Source organism: Bidens hawaiensis, unplaced genomic scaffold (genome assembly GCF_021521415.1).
Source record: "Bidens hawaiensis isolate Kalapana, Puna unplaced genomic scaffold, B.hawaiensis_p1.1 tig00023712_1, whole genome shotgun sequence".
In the NCBI taxonomy this organism is placed as follows: Eukaryota; Viridiplantae; Streptophyta; class Magnoliopsida; order Asterales; family Asteraceae; genus Bidens; species Bidens hawaiensis.
Window position 1 is genome coordinate 41,568 of NW_027493727.1, and position 21,186 is coordinate 62,753.

The window sequence follows — 21,186 nt, forward strand, 5'->3', positions numbered from 1 at the left end:
CTTTTTAAGATCTTTTCCCCTTTTCTAGGGATTATGTCTCCTAGGGTTTTTCTATAAATAATAGTAGTATTTTCTTAACACTTCACACACTACACTTATTATCTCTTCCTCCCTTTTTGCTCTCTGTCGTTGTCCTCCTGCCGCCCCCCTCTCTGCCTCCGTCTTCCTCCTTGTTCTTCCTGCTTTTCCGGTAATATATATTATATATATAATAGTTTACTTATTAATTATGCTAACTTATAATCAAGACTTAAAACCAATCGTTAAAACAATAATCTTTAATTATAGGTTAACTTTGCTTGTTTAAGAGTTGATTCTTGCATATCTATCACCGCATCGTTTATCAAGTGAGTTATCTCGTATCTAATCCCTTTTTTATTTTAAATGCTTTGGGATGTTCATGTGTTCATACAAAACTTGGGTCTTAAACTTGTTTATGAACTTTAGTCGCGCAGTATCCCATGTGTTGAGGACGTTTACTTGGCTGTTTATTTGTATGTGTGTATCATTAACCGCTTTGTTCGGCCTATTCCGCAGTTCCGTTGGTACCATTAGTTGAACACGGGAGACCTATCGTTTACGGTTTTCTTTGTTTACACTTGCACAGATGTTTTCTCGTTTTTATGCTCAATTGGGAGCATGGATTGAACTATGATCTATGAACTATCTTAGGCTTGATCACAATCTGATTACACCCTTGTTAAACTCTAGACATACACGTGTTGCGCGCAGATTTACTGTGATTATCTATGATTATCTATTAAACTTGATTTCTCACCAACACGCAAGTGTTTGACGTTTATTTTAACACATGTTCAGGTTTGCAGTAGCTGTTTTGGAGCTTGTGGACACGTAGGACGTTTTTACTTTTGGACCTAGAATTAAAATGTATCAAGACAAGTTAATGTTGTTTGAATGTTATAATTTATAATATATTGATTTATGTTTGATTTATGTTCTTTATTTTCCCCGCTGCGCGTGCGCGATAAAATGTGTATTAATAAATATTGACACCAATAGTGTCGCGAGTAATGAAGCAATATGTGGCGCCCCGATGTATAATCCGCCTTTGGTCGGGGTGTTACAGATTGGTATCAGAGCTCGTTGACTTTAGGATAGGTGGTTAGACGTAACGGCCTAGAATACCTAAGAGTCCCTTCTCGCGCATGAGAGAAATCTCATGTTTGCGCGCTTATTGTTAATTACTCGTTATTTATGAATATGCTCGCACTTGCGCAGTATATGATTTTATGATTTATTTCGCGATATTTCGACCTTTGCTGAATTTCGATTTCTATTGATTTTTCTTGCATATTCGTTTGTTGGGTTTGAAAATCCGAAAAGTCATGGTGATACATGAATAGTTGATTTTCAATTTCCATTTACGATTATGTTCTGAGGTTGGAGACTTGAAAAGTCATGGTGATACATGAATTGTCAACCTCCAATACTCATTTTCTTGTGTATTTCATATTGAAGATTGAAAAGTCATGGTGATACATGAATCGCCAATCTCCAATACTCGTTTGCCCGTATATTTTAAATTGGGAATTCGGAAAGCCATGGTGATACATGAATCGTCGATTCTTGATTCGAATTTGATACCCTTATTAAGTCTGCATTTAGGGTCATTTATTTTACTTTTAACTTTTGATAGTATCTAACTCCGTGAAACCAAGCTTTTCGAGGTTATACTTTGTGCTAAAACCAAGATATTAACTAAAATTAAAACTTTTATAGAATGCCTCCGCTATCTCGCCGATTTCAGAAAAGAGAAGCCTCGCGCATGCGTAGACAGCAACGTTCCCAGGAAATGGCCGCCGCAATAGCCCAAGCTTTGAGCCAAAACAATGCTAATACCTCCAGTTATAACATTAAGTCCTTTAATGCGGGTAACCCTCCGAAGTTCACAGGTCTTGAAGGAGCCACCGTGATGCTCCAATGGCTTGAGAAGATTGAAAACACTTTCCTCCATACCCAATGCCCCTCAGAAAGACGAACCCTATATGCTTCCAGTGTCCTGGAATCCAGAGCGCTTACATGGTGGAATGGAGTAGCTCATGCGCGTGGCGCAGAGGCTGCTTCTAGCATGACATGGGAGGAATTCAAGGAAATTCTTACGCGAGAATTCTGCCCTCCCAACGAAGTTAAGCGCCTGGAGGAAGAATTCTGGAACTTGAAGCAATACAGCGGTGAAGCGCGCGAGTACGCGACGCGCTTCCACGAGCTAAGCTTACTGGTCCCTCACCTTGTTACCCCTTCCCGCCGAGCCATCGAGAAATTCCTTGGGGGTCTCCCCATGGAAATTCAAGATTCTGTATGGGCCAGAAACCCAGTTACCCTCTCTGACGCCATCGAATTGGCCGCTGTGCTCAGCGACAACCATGTCAGAGCAGGAACCCTGTTCCTGCGGGGAACTGAGAAGACCAAACCCACCAAGACTGTCCCTGAACCAACAGAAACCAAACCAGAACCCTCAAACCATAACCAGAAACGTAGGCGCAGACAAGCCTATGCGCTTACCAACCCGCCCATTGTCCAGCAACCAATTTATCAACCAGTTTACGCGCCTAACCCACTGTCAACCTACCCAGCACCTCCTGTAGTCCACAACTATGCCTTAACCAATCCAGCACTTCCTGCCCCGCCAACTAAGAAACCTTACACAGGAAACCAACCCTTTTGCCCAACCTGTAGACTTCATCACCCACCTCAAGTCCCGTGTCGACAATGTAACCGATGTGGCCGCGTAGGTCACTCCGTTGAGTACTGTAGAACCCCTCCCTCCAATCCGATTGCGCCAACACCACCAGCCTACCCGCAGAATCCACAACCAACTTACCAAAACCCACGACCCAGATCGTGCTTTAACTGCGGTGATCCAAGTCATTTCCGGAACGCGTGCCCAAGGCTACAAGTTCAGATTACTCAAGCGAATCCGGTGAACCAAATTTCGAACCAAGTGACGCGTGGCCGAGCTTTTAACATAACCGCGCACCAAGCGCAAGCGAATAACGACGTAGTTAATGGTACATTTTTGCTTAACGGATTTTATGCATCTATGCTTTTTGATACTGGCGCCGATAGAAGTTTTATCTCTCGCGCCTTTGAGCGGAAGCTTGCGCGACCGCGCGATAACTTAAAAGAAGATTTTTCAGTTGAATTGGCTAACGGTGAAACTGTTTTAATTAACTCTGTGATTAAAGATTGCACGCTTAACCTTAACGAAAACGATTTTCTGATCGACCTCATCCCTATGCCTCTTGGAAGCTTTGATGTTATCATTGGTATGGACTGGCTCTCGAAGAATCGCGCCGAAGTTATTTGCGCCAAGAAGATGATTCGCATTCCTCGAGAAAACGGTGATCTTCATATCTACGGCGAAAAACCCTCCAGTGGTCTTAAACTTATGTCTTGCGCCGAAGCCCAAAGACTCATGCGGAAGAAGTGTATTGCGTTTCTAGCCCATGTGGTTAAACCCGATGAAGGAAAGAAGCTTCGCGATATCCCTGTTGTGCGTGATTTTCCTGAAGTTTTTCCTGATGATCTTCCTGGTATCCCTCCCGCTCGTGAAGTCGAGTTTCGTGTTGATCTTGTCCCTGGTGCTTCCCCCGTTGCTAAATCTCCTTACCGTCTTGCACCCGCTGAGATGCAAGAATTGGCCAGCCAACTTCAAGAGTTGACTGCTAAAGGATTCATTCGCCCTAGCTCTTCGCCCTGGGGTGCTCCGGTGTTGTTCGTTAAAAAGAAAGATGGATCGTTTCGCATGTGTATTGATTACCGCGAGTTGAACAAACTCACCATTAAAAACCGGTATCCCTTACCGCGTATTGACGACCTCTTTGATCAACTCCAAGGTGCCTCTTGTTTCTCGAAGATTGATCTCCGCTCTGGCTATCACCAGTTGCGCATCCGCGATGAAGATGTTCCGAAGACTGCTTTTCGAACTCGTTATGGCCATTTTGAATTCTTGGTCATGTCCTTCGGTCTAACCAACGCACCCGCCGTTTTCATGGATCTTATGAATCGGGTGTGTAGGCCTTTCTTGGATAAATTCGTGATCGTGTTTATCGATGATGTTCTGGTGTATTCTAAGACCAAGGCCGAGCATGAGCAACATCTCCGGTTGGTGTTGCAGAAGCTTAGAACCGAGCAACTCTATGCTAAGCTTTCCAAGTGTGAATTTTGGTCGGATGAAGTACAGTTTCTTGGTCATGTTGTAAACAAGATGGGTATTCATGTCGACCCATCCAAGATTGAAGCAATCAAGAACTGGATTACGCCATCCTCTCCTTCTGAGATCCGTTCCTTTCTGGGCTTAGCTGGTTATTACCGGCGCTTCATTTCGAACTTCTCGAAGATCGCTTTGCCTTTAACAGCTCTGACGCACAAAGGTAAACCGTATATTTGGGGCTCGAAGCAAGAAGAAGCCTTTCTAACGCTCAAGCGTTTGTTGTGTGAAGCTCCTGTTCTTGCGCTACCTGAGGGTAATGATGATTTTGTCGTGTATTGCGATGCATCCAACCAAGGTCTCGGTTGTGTTCTTATGCAACGAGGCAAGGTTATCGCTTACGCATCAAGGCAACTCAAGGTTCATGAAAAGAATTATACAACTCACGACCTCGAACTTGGTGCAGTTGTTTTTGCCTTGAAGATCTGGAGACACTACCTTTATGGTACTAAGTGTATCCTCTACACTGACCATAAAAGCCTTCAGCATATCTTTGATCAAAAGGAACTTAACATGAGGCAACGCCGATGGAACGAACTCATCAGCGATTACGATTGTGAGATCCGGTATCATCCTGGTAAGGCTAATGTGGTAGCCGATGCGCTCAGCCGAAAACCCTGCCAACTTAACTGTATCTTGCCGCGCACCCAGCTTCACTTCGCGCCGATTCAAAGCAACCTTGTATCGCGTATTCGTGACGCGCAGCGCGCATCCATCAGTAATGGTAACCTTCGCGCCGAGTTAGCGTGTGGCGCGGAAGCACTCTTTGTCCCTAATCTGAGTGGAATTCTCTGCTATCTCAATCGCATCTGGATTCCCTTTGATGAGAATCTTCGCGCTGATATCCTGAGTGAAGCGCACAAATCTCGATATTCTATTCATCCTGGCGCTGATAAGATGTACAAGGATTTGCGCATTACTTATTGGTGGCCTGGCATGAAAAAGGATATTGCTGTGTTCGTAGCTAGATGCCTGACTTGTTCTAAAGTGAAAGCTGAACACCAACGCCCATCTGGTTTGCTCGAACAACCAGAAATTCCTACGTGGAAATGGGAAAGTATAGCGATGGACTTTATTACCAAGTTACCTTTGACAGCAAGCAAACATGATAGCATTTGGGTAATAGTGGATCGATTGACTAAATCTGCTCACTTTCTGCCCATTCGTGAAAACTACCGTGTTGAGCATCTCGCGCAGCTTTATGTCAAGGAAATCGTCTGCCGCCATGGTACTCCTTTGAGCATCATATCCGATCGCGATGGCCGTTTTATATCTCGCTTTTGGAAATCTCTCCAATCTGCGCTAGGAACTCGCTTGGACATGAGTACGGCATATCATCCTCAGACTGACGGTCAGTCTGAGCGAACTATTCAAACTCTTGAGGATATGCTCCGATCTTGTGTTCTTGATTTTGGAGGTAATTGGGATTCACACCTGCCTTTGATCGAGTTTTCTTATAACAACAGCTATCATTCCAGTATCGGTATGGCCCCATTTGAAGCACTTTACGGTCGTAAATGCCGCTCCCCGATTTGTTGGAGCGAAGTGGGTGAAACTCAAATCACAGGACCCGAACTTGTTCAAGAGACAACCGATAAAATCGCCAAGATCCGTGATCATTTGCTGACTGCCAGAAGCCGACAGAAGAGTTACGCAGATCGTAGGCGAAAGCCTCTCGAATTTCAAGTTGGTGATCTTGTTCTCCTCAAAGTGTCGCCTTGGAAAGGTGTTGTCCGCTTTGGGAAGAAGGGTAAGCTTGCTCCTCGTTATGTTGGTCCATTCAAGATTCTCGCGCGTGTGGGAAAAGTTGCCTACAGACTTGACCTGCCGCTCGCGCTCAGTAATGTGCATCCAACGTTCCATGTTTCCAATCTCAAGAAGTGTTTAGCTGACGAGAACCTTCACATTCCACTTGATGAAGTTCAAGTTGATGAATCCATGCATTTCATTGAGAAGCCTGTTGAGATTATGGATCGCGAGGTTAAGCAAACCAAGCGCAGTCGTATCCCTATCGTGAAAGTTCGCTGGGAGTCCAAGCGCGGAGCCGAGTTTACATGGGAAAGGGAAGATCAAATGAAGATCAAGTACCCGCACCTGTTCTCTGCGCAACCTACTTCGAGATAAATTTCGGGACGAAATTTCTTAAAGTAGGGGAGACTGTGACATCTGACCCGATCCGACCCGACCCAGGTACCCGTTTCTCTGACCCGATCTCTCTTTTATTATTTAATATTTATACTTATATTTTACTTTTAATAATAATATATATTTTCCTTCCCGCCTCTTCCTTCTCTCTTTCCGCCTTCTTTTCCCTCTTGTCGCCGTCCCGCCCTTACGCTTTGTTTCCCTCCTCTTTGCTTGTCCTTTGGTTCTTCCCGCCTAAGGATGTCTGCAGCTCCACGCGCCAGACTCCTTACATGGAAGCCTGCGTGAAGACATCTTGTTCCTGCGATGCGTGAAGAGAACTCTTCTCGCAGCGCGCTAAGAATGCATGTTCTTCCCGCAATGCGCTAAGAATGTATGTTCTTCCCGCGATGCGCTTAGAATTCTTGTTCTTCACGCAGCACGCTAAGGATTTGTGATTCTTCCCGCAGTGCGCTAAGGATTGTTGTGCCAGCCTTCGCGGCCTTCCCGCGCTTAACCCTTGTATCTTCTGTTTATTCCAGCCTGTATGCTTTTGTGTTGTCTTATCTTCTGTGCTGTTGACCTAACCTATCTAATGTCTGAATAGTTACTTTCGGCGCAGCATGCGTACCAACCCCATTGGTTGGCAGATAAAGTGACTGACATTATCTTTTGAGATCTGCTTTTGCCATGCTTGACCAGTACCTTTATCTGATCCGCCCATGCCTGTTACTGTTCCCTGTCAGCTTTTATCTTGCCCCTGCAGCTGCCATATCTTTTGATATCTTTTGCTTTTGGATTCTTATGCTTTTTGATATCTTTTGCTTTTTAAGATCTTTTCCCCTTTTCTAGGGATTATGTCTCCTAGGGTTTTTCTATAAATAATAGTAGTATTTTCTTAACACTTCACACACTACACTTATTATCTCTTCCTCCCTTTTTGCTCTCTGCCGTTGTCCTCCTGCCGCCCCCCTCTCTGCCTCCGTCTTCCTCCTTGTTCTTCCTGCTTTTCCGGTAATATATATTATATATATAATAGTTTACTTATTAATTATGCTAACTTATAATCAAGACTTAAAACCAATCGTTAAAACAATAATCTTTAATTATAGGTTAACTTTGCTTGTTTAAGAGTTGATTCTTGCATATCTATCACCGCATCGTTTATCAAGTGAGTTATCTCGTATCTAATCCCTTTTTTATTTTAAATGCTTTGGGATGTTCATGTGTTCATACAAAACTTGGGTCTTAAACTTGTTTATGAACTTTAGTCGCGCAGTATCCCATGTGTTGAGGACGTTTACTTGGCTGTTTATTTGTATGTGTGTATCATTAACCGCTTTGTTCGGCCTATTTCGCAGTTCCGTTGGTACCATTAGTTGAACACGGGAGACCTATCGTTTACGGTTTTCTTTGTTTACACTTGCACAGATGTTTTCTCGTTTTTATGCTCAATTGGGAGCATGGATTGAACTATGATCTATGAACTATCTTAGGCTTGATCACAATCTGATTACACCCTTGTTAAACTCTAGACATACACGTGTTGCGCGCAGATTTACTGTGATTATCTATGATTATCTATTAAACTTGATTTCTCACCAACACGCAAGTGTTTGACGTTTATTTTAACACATGTTCAGGTTTGCAGTAGCTGTTTTGGAGCTTGTGGACACGTAGGACGTTTTTACTTTTGGACCTAGAATTAAAATGTATCAAGACAAGTTAATGTTGTTTGAATGTTATAATTTATAATATATTGATTTATGTTTGATTTATGTTCTTTATTTTCCCCGCTGCGCGTGCGCGATAAAATGTGTATTAATAAATATTGACACCAATAGTGTCGCGAGTAATGAAGCAATATGTGGCGCCCCGATGTATAATCCGCCTTTGGTCGGGGTGTTACAACTATCAGCCGCTGCCTACCCACCAACCATCAGCATGGCACTTGCGTAGCCCACAGTTGGTAGAACAGGAATACTATTCAGCCGGATGTACCTGCTTGGAAACCTACTTTCGGCTATAAATACTCCAACACCTTGGAACGGTATCATTATCTTATATCTCCATATATTATCTGATATCTGCTCTAGTCATTTCTCTTAATATACACTTATATTCAAGAGCAATCTAGTCTGATTCTCACGCCGGAGGGTGGTCACAAGGAGGTACCCCCCCTTCTCAGTGACGAGCTCACGGTGTCTGTTTTGCAGGTCATCGGAAGAATAACCATCTTGCCGGACACAACCCTCGTGGGAAACATCTATTTAACCCCAAGATTATCCGTAATCTGCCCGGGGTCGATTAGTGTTTCTTCAGTTTGGTACGAGTTTTTGAATTTTGCATATGGTGCATATAAGTATATAACTATATATATACAGCACAGAGAGAAGAAAAAGGTCAAAAGGTATGAACGTGGAGTAATGGAAGGCAAAGACCGTGTTTAAAATAGACTAATTAAGGTTTTCTTTGTTGGTAATGAGTGGTTTTTTAAAACTTTCTTCACGGATTATGTGGCAGGTGAAATTTGAAGTTTCTTCACTCTTTCATCAAAAGAGTGAAATTTTATTATACAAATGTGAACGAGACAACTATTTGATATGTTAATCAAAAGGTATTGAAATTCAAACAAGACCTATTTGTTACTACTTTCTTCATCCTTTAAAGGCTTCTATTTTGTTTTTAGGTCGAATATGCATCAATTTTGATTTGCTAAATAAATTAGGATCGATAGTGTATTATTTTTTTGAACAAAATAGTCTCCAAAGATATTTCTTATGTTAAAAATTGTAGTGGTTTGACACTTGGCAGTTCAACTCAAAAATAAATCTAATTAGCGGGGTTTTACGCGGAGGAAATTTGGTTGGTATTGGTTCGGTTGCACGACATGCATGCATTCTCTATAGCAATCGAAAAGGAACCCGGAAAAATAAAGCCGTGATATACCTAATAGGATATTGACACGCATTTTACATCGATTGAAAACCATAAAAGCAAATACTGGTACTGAGTGAAAATATCGATACATGTATCGATGTTGTTTAGTCGTAATTAGTTTAGCTCGTCATGATATCAGTATGCGTGTATAACTTATTATACCAAAAATACTTTTATCATGTATATAATTTCGTTTCAAATGTGGTGAAAATAAACAAACATAACTATGAAAACCATAATAATGAATACCCGTAATGGTTCCAAAAACAACATTATGGGTTTCGAAAATGTCGATATCGGTATCGATGTTCGGGTGGAATCAGTTTGGTTCGCTACAATACTGACACTCAGTTAGCTTACGATCCAAAAGATATATACACACTATATATTTTGAATACATCTTTGTTTTAAATAACTTATGCAGAAATGTCAAAATAAATAAATAAATAAACACACCCACATATTCAGTTTTTTTAAGCGTTAACGAAGACAAATTACCAGAAAAAAATCAAATTGAATAAAAACTAAATGTATTAAAATTGTATATTTTTTTAAGTATATTGGGTGGAAATTAAATTTAAAAAATAATTATATATATATATATATATATATATATATCACTGCATGTATATATAATGTTGTGGAGGATTAAAACTTATGTTAGTTTGTGTTTAATGTTTGGAGGGGCTCTAAGGACATTTGGACAAAGTTGAAGGTTAGAAGGTGGTGGAAGCTTAGGTGGCTAAATGGCATATTATGTAATGAGCTGGAGTTTCATTGTGTTCACTTGTTACCTGCTGCTGGCTGCGCGCAGTTGATATTAAGTTATTTTAATTATATGTGCATCAAGTTGATCTTGTTTATTTAGAAGTTTAGGTTATTATTAGGGAGGTTTGTTGTTTAGTATTGTTTCATAATTTAATTGTGAAGTATTTTCATGAATATTAGTCTTAATTTGACAGAACTTTACATCTTATTTTTTTCTTTGTTATCTTATTTAATATTTAAAGCTATGATATATGAAATTTTTATTGGTAAAACCTTTTCAGTTGTATTCATTATCTTATTATAGATAATTTTGACAACTACAAGAGAAAAATATGCATTTAACTGTTACAAAGTTGGTATTAACCATCAATTCAAACTTTGATACTATTATCATATAAAAAAAGCTTAACCTTCGAGTTTGACAGCAATTAGTTTAATTATATTTGATGTACCTTACTAGAAGGGGTGGAAGCTGGTGGGTAGTTGTTAAGTTTGTTAGGACTATATGACGTTCAAAGTTGATGTTCTTGGACTATTAGGTTTAAATATTAACAGTTTAACACCTAGCTAATTATAAATCTCTAAAAAGTTTTCCTTTTAAAATGACTTTTAATTTTTACATTAATTTATTAAAGAGCATAACCAAACCAATATGTTTAGATAGCGAACACTATACAAATAAAGTTTTTGCAAACCACTTAAGTTAGGGCTCTAAATTAAACGTATCACATGAACTATCTGTATAATTAACTATTTCATTTATTGCTCAAGTAAGGTTTATTGATCATTAAAACCATATTCAGTCAATCTGTATTTTCAGTTTGAAATTACAGAAACTTTAATTTATGCAAAAAAATGTGTTTCTTAATAAGTTTCGATTTACATAGCCAAATAAATGGGTCGGCACATGCTTTGTCTCAACTGCTCAATCAAGTACTGTAACTTTAAAGAATCTTTCAACAATTTACAAAAAATTATATGGAACACGTTTGCCTTTTGAAAGTTAAAGTCGACTTTAATTCCGTGTAAAAAGTCTTTATTTATTTAGATTTACACAAATTCCAAAATGAATTCTTTTAAGGTTTGTATCATGAACACATGTTCTTTAAATTTTAATTAATAAAACCGTCTTGATAGATAAACCCAACAACCACCAAGGTGAAGTTTACCCGTCTTGATAGAGTAAGTTTATTCGTTTTCGTCCAAAATTTATTATAATTAATGCATATTTATCAGTTTTCGTCAGAAATTTGGAGCCACCCCAATTTCAACCAAAATTTTGTGTCCTCTCCCCTCCCCTGACGTTTTCGTCCAAACTTCATTACTTACCACAACTCTTTTAGTTTAGTTTAATATGACAACCGATTAAGACTGTTTAAAAAAGTTAAACATGTTAACAAAATAATAATAATAATAATAATAATAATAATAATAATAATAATAAAGAGTTAATTAAATTGTAATTTTTAAGGTGCAAAATAGTAATTTCACATTATCCATGCACTTAATATTTGAAATAAAACTATGTTCATAAGAATAAAGTTAATAGTAAAAACTAAAAATTAAATTTCAGAGACAACAAGAATAAAGTATGACTATATATATCAACATCAAATTAAATATTCAGGTTTTTAATAAAGTTTGACGAATATTAATTGCTCCGTATATGTTAGGCTGAGGGGTGTGGGGCTTCAACGGGGGCGCTAGAGCCCCTCCGCTCGCGCCCCCAGGCGCGACCACCACACCACCAGGCGCTATCGGGGGCGCTAGCGGGGCGCGAGCACGAAAAACAAAGCAGGCGTGATGGGGTTAGCGGCAGCGGAGGGCATAAAGTGGCCTTGGGAAGGTACAAAGAGCCGTTGGTAGTGTTTCAAAGAGTCGTTGGCTCTTATTTAATTAAAAAAAAAACGTTTTTTCCCTATATAATACCCCATTTCATCCCATTTTTATACCACAACTTCAAACCTTCACCGAAAATCAATTCATCTTCTCAACTTTTTAAAAAAAAAAATGTCGTGGTACTCGTCTGATTCCGACTCCTCCGAAGAGGATGATTTGCTTCTTCATGTAGGGGGAGTTTTGACCGCAACCGTGGTCGATCTCTTGCAAAATCAAGCCCATCAACCTCGAGTCCCGAGGGTTAGAGCACCACCTCGTGATCGTGATCGATCGGGTGCTAACGATACTTTGATTAGGCATTATTTTAGCCCTCAACCGGTATACGAGGAGTCGGATTTTCGAACTCGTTTCCGAATGAGCAGACAATTGTTCATGCATATAGCAAGTGATTTAGAGGCACGGTATCCCTTTTTTCAACAAAGGGAGGATGCTAGGGGTCTCCCCGGTTTTACCCCTCTTCAAAAATGCACGGCTGCTATCCGTCAATTAGCGTACGGCATCTCGTCGGACGCTTTGGATGAGTATTTACAAATGTCGAAAAGGGTTGCACGTGAATCCCTTCATTTTTTCTGCCAAGGTAAAAAACATTAATTTTACTTTTTATTAAATATTTATTACATTTTGTAATATATATTATATGTTTATAGATTATTTTATATACGTAGGAGTCATATCGATTTACGCTCGGAGATATCTGCGTAAACCTACAATGTATGACATCCAACGCATATATGAGGTGCACGCAGAAAAACATGGTTTTCCTGGGATGCTAGGTAGCATCGATTGTACGCATGTTGGATGGGCTATGTGTCCAACGGCCTGGCGAGGTCAGTTCCACCGTGGTGATCATGAAGGGCCGACCCTTATACTTGAGGCGACGGTGTCACAGGATCTTTGGTTTTGGCATGCTTTTTTTGGTGTTGCTGGGTCAAATAACGACCTTAATGTTATCGATCAGTCACATTTGATCAACGACCTTATCGACGGGGTTGAACCACCTCAATCTTTTGTTGCAAATGGAGAACTCTTCAAGTACGGGTACTATCTGGTCGATGGTATTTACAACGAATGAGCTTTGTTAGTTCAAGCTTTTACAGATCCAATCGCCGACAAACGGAAGTATTTTAAGAAGAAGCAAGAGTCTGCTAGAAAAGATATTGAAAGAGCTTTTGGAGCTCTGAAAAAACAATATTATGTTCTGGCGAACCCGATACGTTATTGGACTCGGGAAAGGATAACGGACGTCGTCTACACGTGTCTGATCCTACACAACATGACGTTAGAAGACGAGGGCAAAGCTATCTGCCAAAACTACCAAGGTGACATTCCGCCACAACCGTCCAAAATCAGTGATCAACAAAGACTTCATAACATAGCAAATATCAAGAGCCGTGAGATACACGGGGATCTTCGACATGAGTTGGTTGAATATTTGTGGGCGAGGCGACCCGATGATCTTGTATTAGATTAGTGTTATTATTAAGTATTATTGTTTGTTTAATTTTTAGTATGTTTTTTTTTGTAATTTGAATTTAAAAAAAATGTGTGTTTTTTTAATAATTTATAAGTTTTTTTAATAATATGTTGTTTGAATATATTTATAAAAAAATAAAAAAAAATTCGCTGGAGCCCCTGCTGGAGCCCCTCCACACCAGGGCCGGGGGCTCCAACACCCCCTTATCCAGTTTCTCTCTCTGCCACACGTCATAATATTATTGGCTGGAGCCCCCACTAAAGCCCTCATTAGAGCCCCACACCCCTCAGCCTTGGTGGAAAACACACTCGTGTATATATAACTATCGTCTGTACGATGACGTAATTTCGTGGTAGGAACAAATTTCTAGTTTATTTTTATGCATTCATTAATTTGTTTTTATATTAAATAAAAAGGTACACATATTTATGGTGAAATGAATTATTTGAAATGACATAAAAATTATTATTACTATTTTTTTAACCGAAGGAAGAGATTGTACAATTTCTAACAACTGTAAATTTATTATTTATCTATCATAAACAAGATTTGATATTTGAAATTTACGTCACCAGTAATTGTATATATCTCACCTATCTAAATATCTAATTTAATAACAAATGTCTTTAAAAAGCTTTGAAAATGTATAATGAGCTAAACCTGAAAACAGGGAAATTCAAATGTATAGTATAAAATGAATAAACAATTGTTCATTATTTTTCTCTTGCAATAAATCTCATGACATGTTTTTCGTTTATTGTTATGACTCTTTTACAATAATCAAAAGCTTTCCGAGAAAAAAAAAGTATATGTGTAACAATATGCATCATTATTATTTCTTAAGTAAATAATCACTTGTATACAAAATCATACAACTCAGAATGAAAAAATAAATTAATACAAATCAACGACCAATATTAAAATGAACAATACATATATAAATATGCGGGAATCCTTTCGCTAAGGGCAAATAAATCATGTCGACCCTAATTTGCTTCATCGTCATCTGGCCTGTAAAGCTTCAACCAACGATTATTTAATGCTTGAACAGGTCTCGCGTTAGCATCTGCTTCCTGTTACACAACAATTTAAAATTAACATACAAGTTATATATCAAAGGTATACAAACTACTTATGATATAACATATATGTAAAGCTCACATCATGGACTGCTTCTCGTATTTTACGTAATTGTTCACGTGAAACTGTCCGCACCTGAAAGTGGAAACATCTTTTAGTGATCAGATTCTTAAAAATGGTAAAGTTGGCATGAGATACTATAAGAGCAAGTAAATATTTCATACGTACCTTTCGAACAATGGTCCAAATAACATTTTGGTCGCATGGTGGAGTAGTAAGTGAGCCAATATATCGATAGTATTTTCTACTCCCGATCTTTATTTGTTGGGGGTCTATTATTCCCACAGTTTTTTCCACATCTCTTGTAGATGCCAATGCTTTTAAATAAGGTTCCATCTGATGATAGATTTTGAAGAATATACGAACAATTATGAGACATGTATAGAGAAATTACAGTTACAGCTTTAGGTAATTGGGGGAAAGAAAATGCTTACTAACGTACCGTTGTTATAAATGAATCGGCACGACCAATTTTGTATAAGATTCCAACAACGGCAACCTTTCTGTCTATACTTTGATGAACCAAGTGTAGCTCGAGATTAAATCTATGTATATTGTAAGAAATCATATATATTGTCGTTAGATGAAAAGTTAGCTTCTTGGTAATAAATTAAGGTGACTTGTGGGATGAATTCTAAGTTTGATCTAAAAGATTTGTTGATACCTTCTGCCATTGATGGTGTGTTCTGTAGGTGTGTGCCAGTGAGCTTGATTAAGCTGATATTCAGTTCCATTTATATGAATATGTCCGGCTCCTCCTATCCATCTCAACTGTATATATTCAAAATAAGTTACTATATGTCATCTTAAAATTATGAAGTTAAACTTGTGCATGCTTGCTTGCTTACCATCATATCATGGCCTCGATTAATAAGTGTCGTATTAGCGGGTTTATAATCTCGATCAAGTCTTCCCAATTTGGATGTGACATGCACCCTTTTATGAGTGAGATCAATTGGTGATTGCATGTCTCCTTTATTACACATGCTCCATTCAGGATGGATCTCACCCCAGTGTCTAGGGCCATTTGGACTGTTCACGTCATATGTGAATTCGTGTTCATCATCTGATCCACAAATAACACGCATATTTCAAGATTTTTAAAAAAAAATTACGTTCAAACAATCAAAAAGACAATTATAATGCTTACCAACTTCTTGAGATATGGCTAGAGGTACACAAGAGAAAATGAAAAGAGCAATGAACAATAAGCTTTTGTTATACATTATTTTGTACATATACTAAATGTGTTTAGGGTTTTGTGAAAGTTAATGATGTTTCCCTATCTATATATAGGGGACATGCATAGAAATATAGAGGGAGTTGGGGTTCAAAAAGGTTATGTGAATGCGAAAATTGGAAGTTTCGTTTTTGAACATAGACTATGTTTTATTTAACATATGAAGGTAAATAAATTATTAATTTGTTTCCAACGAGTGGTAAGAAATTTCTTTGTAGCCAAGGTTTGAAGGGTGGGAACACCAATAAACTTTTCAATTAACGACCAAATGAAATATTATATATGTAACTCAATATATATGAGCTTAGTTTAAATAAGATCATTCTTTTGAACGACAAAATGCATAAGATATTGAGATCATATGTAGACTATAGTTAGAATATTTAAAATTAGTTTTCTGGAAACATATATACTTCTTTTTAGCTTAACAAATACACATTTACACCACTGGAATTTAAATATTTCTGTTTGCAATAAGTTTCTTATTATTAGTAGAGGGTTTTCCTTAAGAGTTTCTTCCTGAGGAGGTCTAGAGTTTGATATTCTGGAGTGTAAAAAATTGGGACGATAGAAATCCCGTGACAGGACTCTAACTTAGGTAATAGTGATCAGCAGGGGCGTAACTCTTTGGGGACTGGGGTGGCGCGGGTCACTACTGTTTTCTCCATTAGTAAGCTAAATTTCGTGATTATTCCTGAAATTTTTTATAGGTATTAACCACGGTCACCCCTTATGTGTTTTTCCAAAATCCTAGTGGCCACCACTGATTTTTCTAAAATATAATACCCCATCGTTTGTTTTTTTATAAATTAAACCTCGCAGTATTTATAAAAAAAAGTTACAAAATAGTAGTCGAGTAGTAAAATATTTGTTTTTATAAATATTTTAGGTCTTTGCAATTCTTAATCTATGTATTCACCCTTAGAAATGAGATCAGTACCCAACCGGTACCGAAATCCTAATCCCGAAAATCACAAATTTTTGATACCAGTATAATTGAAGGAAAATTTTGGAGAATACCGGTACCGAAACTCAAAACTATGGTACCTATTCGGTACCGACGATACTAAATCAGTACCAATACCATATTATCATGAATATTTTAGGTCTTTTTGGTTAAAAATTTATTTTTTTTATTGTAAGAACAAGTGTTTGAATAAATGAAGAAAAATCTAATATATAGATGTCATATGTCATATTGTTTGATTGGACCCGACCCAAATCGTCGACACGAACCGAATCATTGACCCGAAAATTTTTGAGTCCATGACTTCGATCACCTCGGTGACTAAACCCAAGCTTCACCAATGGTGATTAGTGAGCCAAAGGGTTGCCGCAGATCCAAACGCCATAAAGTTAATTTTAGTGTACCTGCAATTTTGAAAGAAGAAAATTGTCTTCTCATTCATGATTGTTATTGAATTTGGCTTTGACTTTCAAATTGATACATTTGAATTGTATACGTCAATATCAAATATTGACCGGGTAATGTAATTTTCCAACAAATAGTCAAATTAATGGTACTCCGTACTTCTTACCTGTTACTATGTTTGTGATGACGGATTGGAACACGAGGTTGAATTGCAACAAATTTCACTTGTCTTCTCGAAACATTCGTTTTGCTTTGCTTTGCTTTGCTTTGCTTTATATTAAAAGAAATACACATTTTACATTTTATTAGTGAAATGAGTTAAATGAACTATATAATATATACACTGTTATTCGGCAGAAATTAAGGAAGAATGTCATTCATTGTAATTATACGTCTATATATTTATAATTTTTGTTCGGTTTCTATTAATATTCGTTTAGAATTGATGATAAAACTATATATAATTGAAAATTACAATATTATCATCAATATATTTGATAAAACTAAATGTGTTGTTTGAAGCAAGTTTTTGTAGGAGACCGTACTGATAGAATAAATATACACTTACTAACTTTTTGTTAATGTAAATTACAATGCCAAAAGGAATATAAAGCTAGAAATTACAATTCTTTTGAGAAGTAAAAAACTACGACGGTGTGAAATTATATATGAGAAAATTGTAGAAACATAAAAAGATGGCTAAGGTTCGTGTTCTACACTGGTCCCTTATTAAAGATTGCGGGTCTCCCAAAAGAATTCATATGTATGCCAGAGTACAACATCTGAAGTAGTGTGCATTGCCAAACTCAAACTCATAGAAAGGTGATGAAGAAAGGATTGAAGGAAGCTTTTGTATTTCTTTGTAAGTTGCTGGGAGCACATTAAGCAATAGTCTTGCTTTTATAGTGATAACAAGGAGGCTAAAATCTAGGTTCTCAATTTTACAAGAAAACCCGAAAAAACCAGACCGTTAATGCCTTCGCTATTAGGTAGTACTATGCATCAAAATATGATATTTGTGTGTTTTTCTTTTAGTTGAAAACTAGTTCAAGTAGACATTTAGGAGATTATGGAAGACCAGTTTCTCTAAGTAAAACTTAAACTCACAATTTAGTTTTGCGATTTTCTACATTTTAGGCATTCGTAAATCTCTTTCCTTATTATAAAAACGTGCAGTTTTTAAACGCTTTCATACTTTAACCACATGAAAGATGTAAGACTTGGGTAGCGTTTTGGTAGCATGAATAAGAGGCTGAATGAAATAGACAATTATGATAGAATGAAAAAAATATGTTTGGTTGGTCAATAAAATGGAATCACCCATTACTATGTCCATTTCATTCTCTCTAAAACACCCAAATGTAGTGTTTGTTATGAAGGAATGGAACGTAGAATGTATTAGTCATTCCAAATGAATGAAACTCATTTTATTTTTAAGATTTTTATTCTTTTGGGTATGAGTGTTTTTTTCATTTCTTTAAGAAATGAAAAAATCAAAAGAGTCAACAATCATTATTAGTATTATATAATTATAATAATATTATTATTTTCCGATTATAGTTATTAATTATATTATTATTATTATATAATTATTCATTATTGTTTTGCATATTTTAATATAACTATTATTATATTAGAACTATTACTACATTATTAATATTAGTTTTTTAAATTTGACGAATTAATATTTCACAATGCACATACGTGATTTAACATTGTTACGATTATTTTTATTCAGTTTAAAGATCCCGTTGCAGCACGAGGGTCCAAGAATTAGTTATTATGAATATTCATATTATTATTAAAATTATTTATTTTTCTATTTCATTATTATTACTAATAAAAATATTAATAATAACAATAATAATAATAATAATAATAAAGTGATTAAACATTTCATTCTTACATGATAACCAAACATTGCAATGGAATGGTAATGATCTATTTCATTCATTTGTCCATTCCATTACCTTGTTCATTTCATTCCCTCATCTATTACATTACCATATACCAAACATACCTCAAATTCTCACATTGTAACCAAACATGCCAAGGGATTGGTAATAATCCATTCCATTATCTCATCCATTCAATTCCTTCGCTCATTCCATTCCATCGTTCATTCCATTAATCTCTAATATGGTTCTACCACTAGGGGTGTACACGGACCGGACGAGAGCATGTCCGTTTCCGTCCGTTAAGCTTTTGACGGACAAACGAACGGTTAACGAACACTCTACCGAACGAAAATTCATCTCCGTATCTGTCCATTAAGAAATTGAGTTTGCCCGTGTCCGTCCGTTAATATTCTAAACGAACGTTAACGGGCAATAATGGACAAACAGATACTAATGGACATTAATGGACAAAGAACATGTGAACATTAATGGACAACGGACATTAATGGACAAATAAACAGTTACATATTAATACCAAACATAAATCTAACTTCACCTACAAATTTGGAATTACACCATATAACATCCAAATATACTTAACACGTAGTATATTAACATAAAGTGAATCACTATAATATAAGAGACATCAGACATGTGTAGTAATACAAAAATGTGATTAATAACACTAGAAATTCCACAATTATATTACAATACTGGATAGATATAAACACTAACGATACCGGGAGGACATTACCGAACATAATCGGACCTTCACGAACACTATCAAACGGACTTGGCCCTTGTCCTTGTTCGTCTGCTAAGCTTACCGAAAATTTTTTTTTTGTCCATGTCCGTTCGTTTATTAAACGGACGAATATAAACGAACTTCTTGCCGAATGGACGACCGGGCGTCCGCCGAATGTCCGGTTCGCTTACAGCTCTATCTACCACTACTAGAAAATGCATTGGTTTGCTTCAGAAAATTCAGACGAAAAATTGTGTCGTAATTTTTTACATTCTGACAAAAAGTCAAACCGTAATTTTTTTTGTCAAACTTTACGACACATTTCTGTCAAAAACTAAAAAAATACAAATCGCGTCATAAATGTGTGAGTTTCCGACACACCACTTTAATTTGGATTTTTTATGCTTTTATCATAATAATACAAGAAATGTGTCGTAAATTCTGACGCATATATGTATATCTAACATGACAGTTGTCGGGCGAGTTTGTGAGTGCATTTAGCTATTAAGATTGTGGATGACCTAAAAATCAATAATGAATTTTGTACGTTGCAAGTTTCTTAGAGTATATTTATTAATTTTTCCTACCTATGTGTATGTTTGCATGAATTGTATTAAAGTGCCGTTTGTTTTTTCAGAGGTAAATTGTCTGTAGTATGTGAACCATGTCCGCGGATATTTATAGAAGAAGATACAGACCAAACATGTGTAGTCTGCAAGAAGAAGTCTGTATATTTTTAACGTCTGTAGTCTGCTAAAATAATTGGTGGTAGTGTGCGAACTGTGGTAGTGGGAAGTGGGCGGTGATAGTGGTAGCGGACGGAGGTGGTGGAAATTGGTGAGGTGGTGGAGAATGGTGGGTGATAGTGATGGACGGTGGTGGTGGTGGTCGACAGTGATTGTGGTAGACGACGGTGATGGTGGGTGGTGGATGGCGGGTGGTGAACGATGCTGGGGGTGGACAAAGATGGTGGCGGACGGTGATTGGTGGTGGTGGGTAGTGAGTGTTGGTAGAGTGTGAAGAAGTTGGATATTAGTTTATTTTTAAAGATAATAAAAACATTTTTCAGGTCTTTTTTAGAAAATAAAATAAATGGTTTTCAGATGTCTATATCTACGCATCCACATACACAAGCATATAATAGACATTTTAAGCAAAAGCAAAACAAAATTCTTTTAGTGGGATGAGAAATAGTTGTAACTGTTCACTCTAATTTTACAACACTTCAATGGATATCATTTTAGTCAATATTTATAACAAAATTAACTTATAAAAGGTGTTTGTTTTCAATATCATAATATATGACAAGGGAAAATATGAAAGTGGAATGGTAAAACCATTGATAAATTCAAAGC

The 21,186-nt window shown here is 37.2% G+C and overlaps 1 protein-coding gene across 1 annotated transcript; it reads right to left on the bottom strand.

Moving 5' to 3' along the window:
• Positions 1-14,306: 14,306 nt before the first annotated feature.
• On the bottom strand, positions 14,307-16,082 carry LOC143567912 (alpha carbonic anhydrase 7-like). Its single transcript, XM_077054190.1, has 7 exons — positions 15,727-16,082; positions 15,425-15,642; positions 15,241-15,347; positions 15,019-15,121; positions 14,745-14,912; positions 14,598-14,651; positions 14,307-14,509 (listed from the first exon to the last, which is right to left on the bottom strand). The coding sequence occupies exons 1-7, from the start codon at positions 15,812-15,814 to the stop codon at positions 14,423-14,425; spliced, it is 825 nt and encodes a 274-aa protein (XP_076910305.1). The 5' UTR covers positions 15,815-16,082; the 3' UTR covers positions 14,307-14,422.
• Between the last annotated feature and the right edge of the window lie 5,104 nt (positions 16,083-21,186).

What these genes read in the sequence shown, in the direction of transcription:
- LOC143567912 (XM_077054190.1), bottom strand. Translation starts at nt 15,814, where the DNA reads ATGTACAAAATAATGTATAACAAAAGCTTATTGTTCATTGCTCTTTTC. An exon ending in CCGATTCATTTATAACAACG is followed by an intron (nt 14,913 to 15,018) that starts GTACGTTAGTAA and finishes ATCTATCATCAG; the next exon opens with ATGGAACCTTATTTAAAAGC. An exon ending in TTTGGACCATTGTTCGAAAG is followed by an intron (nt 14,652 to 14,744) that starts GTACGTATGAAA and finishes TTCCACTTTCAG; the next exon opens with GTGCGGACAGTTTCACGTGA.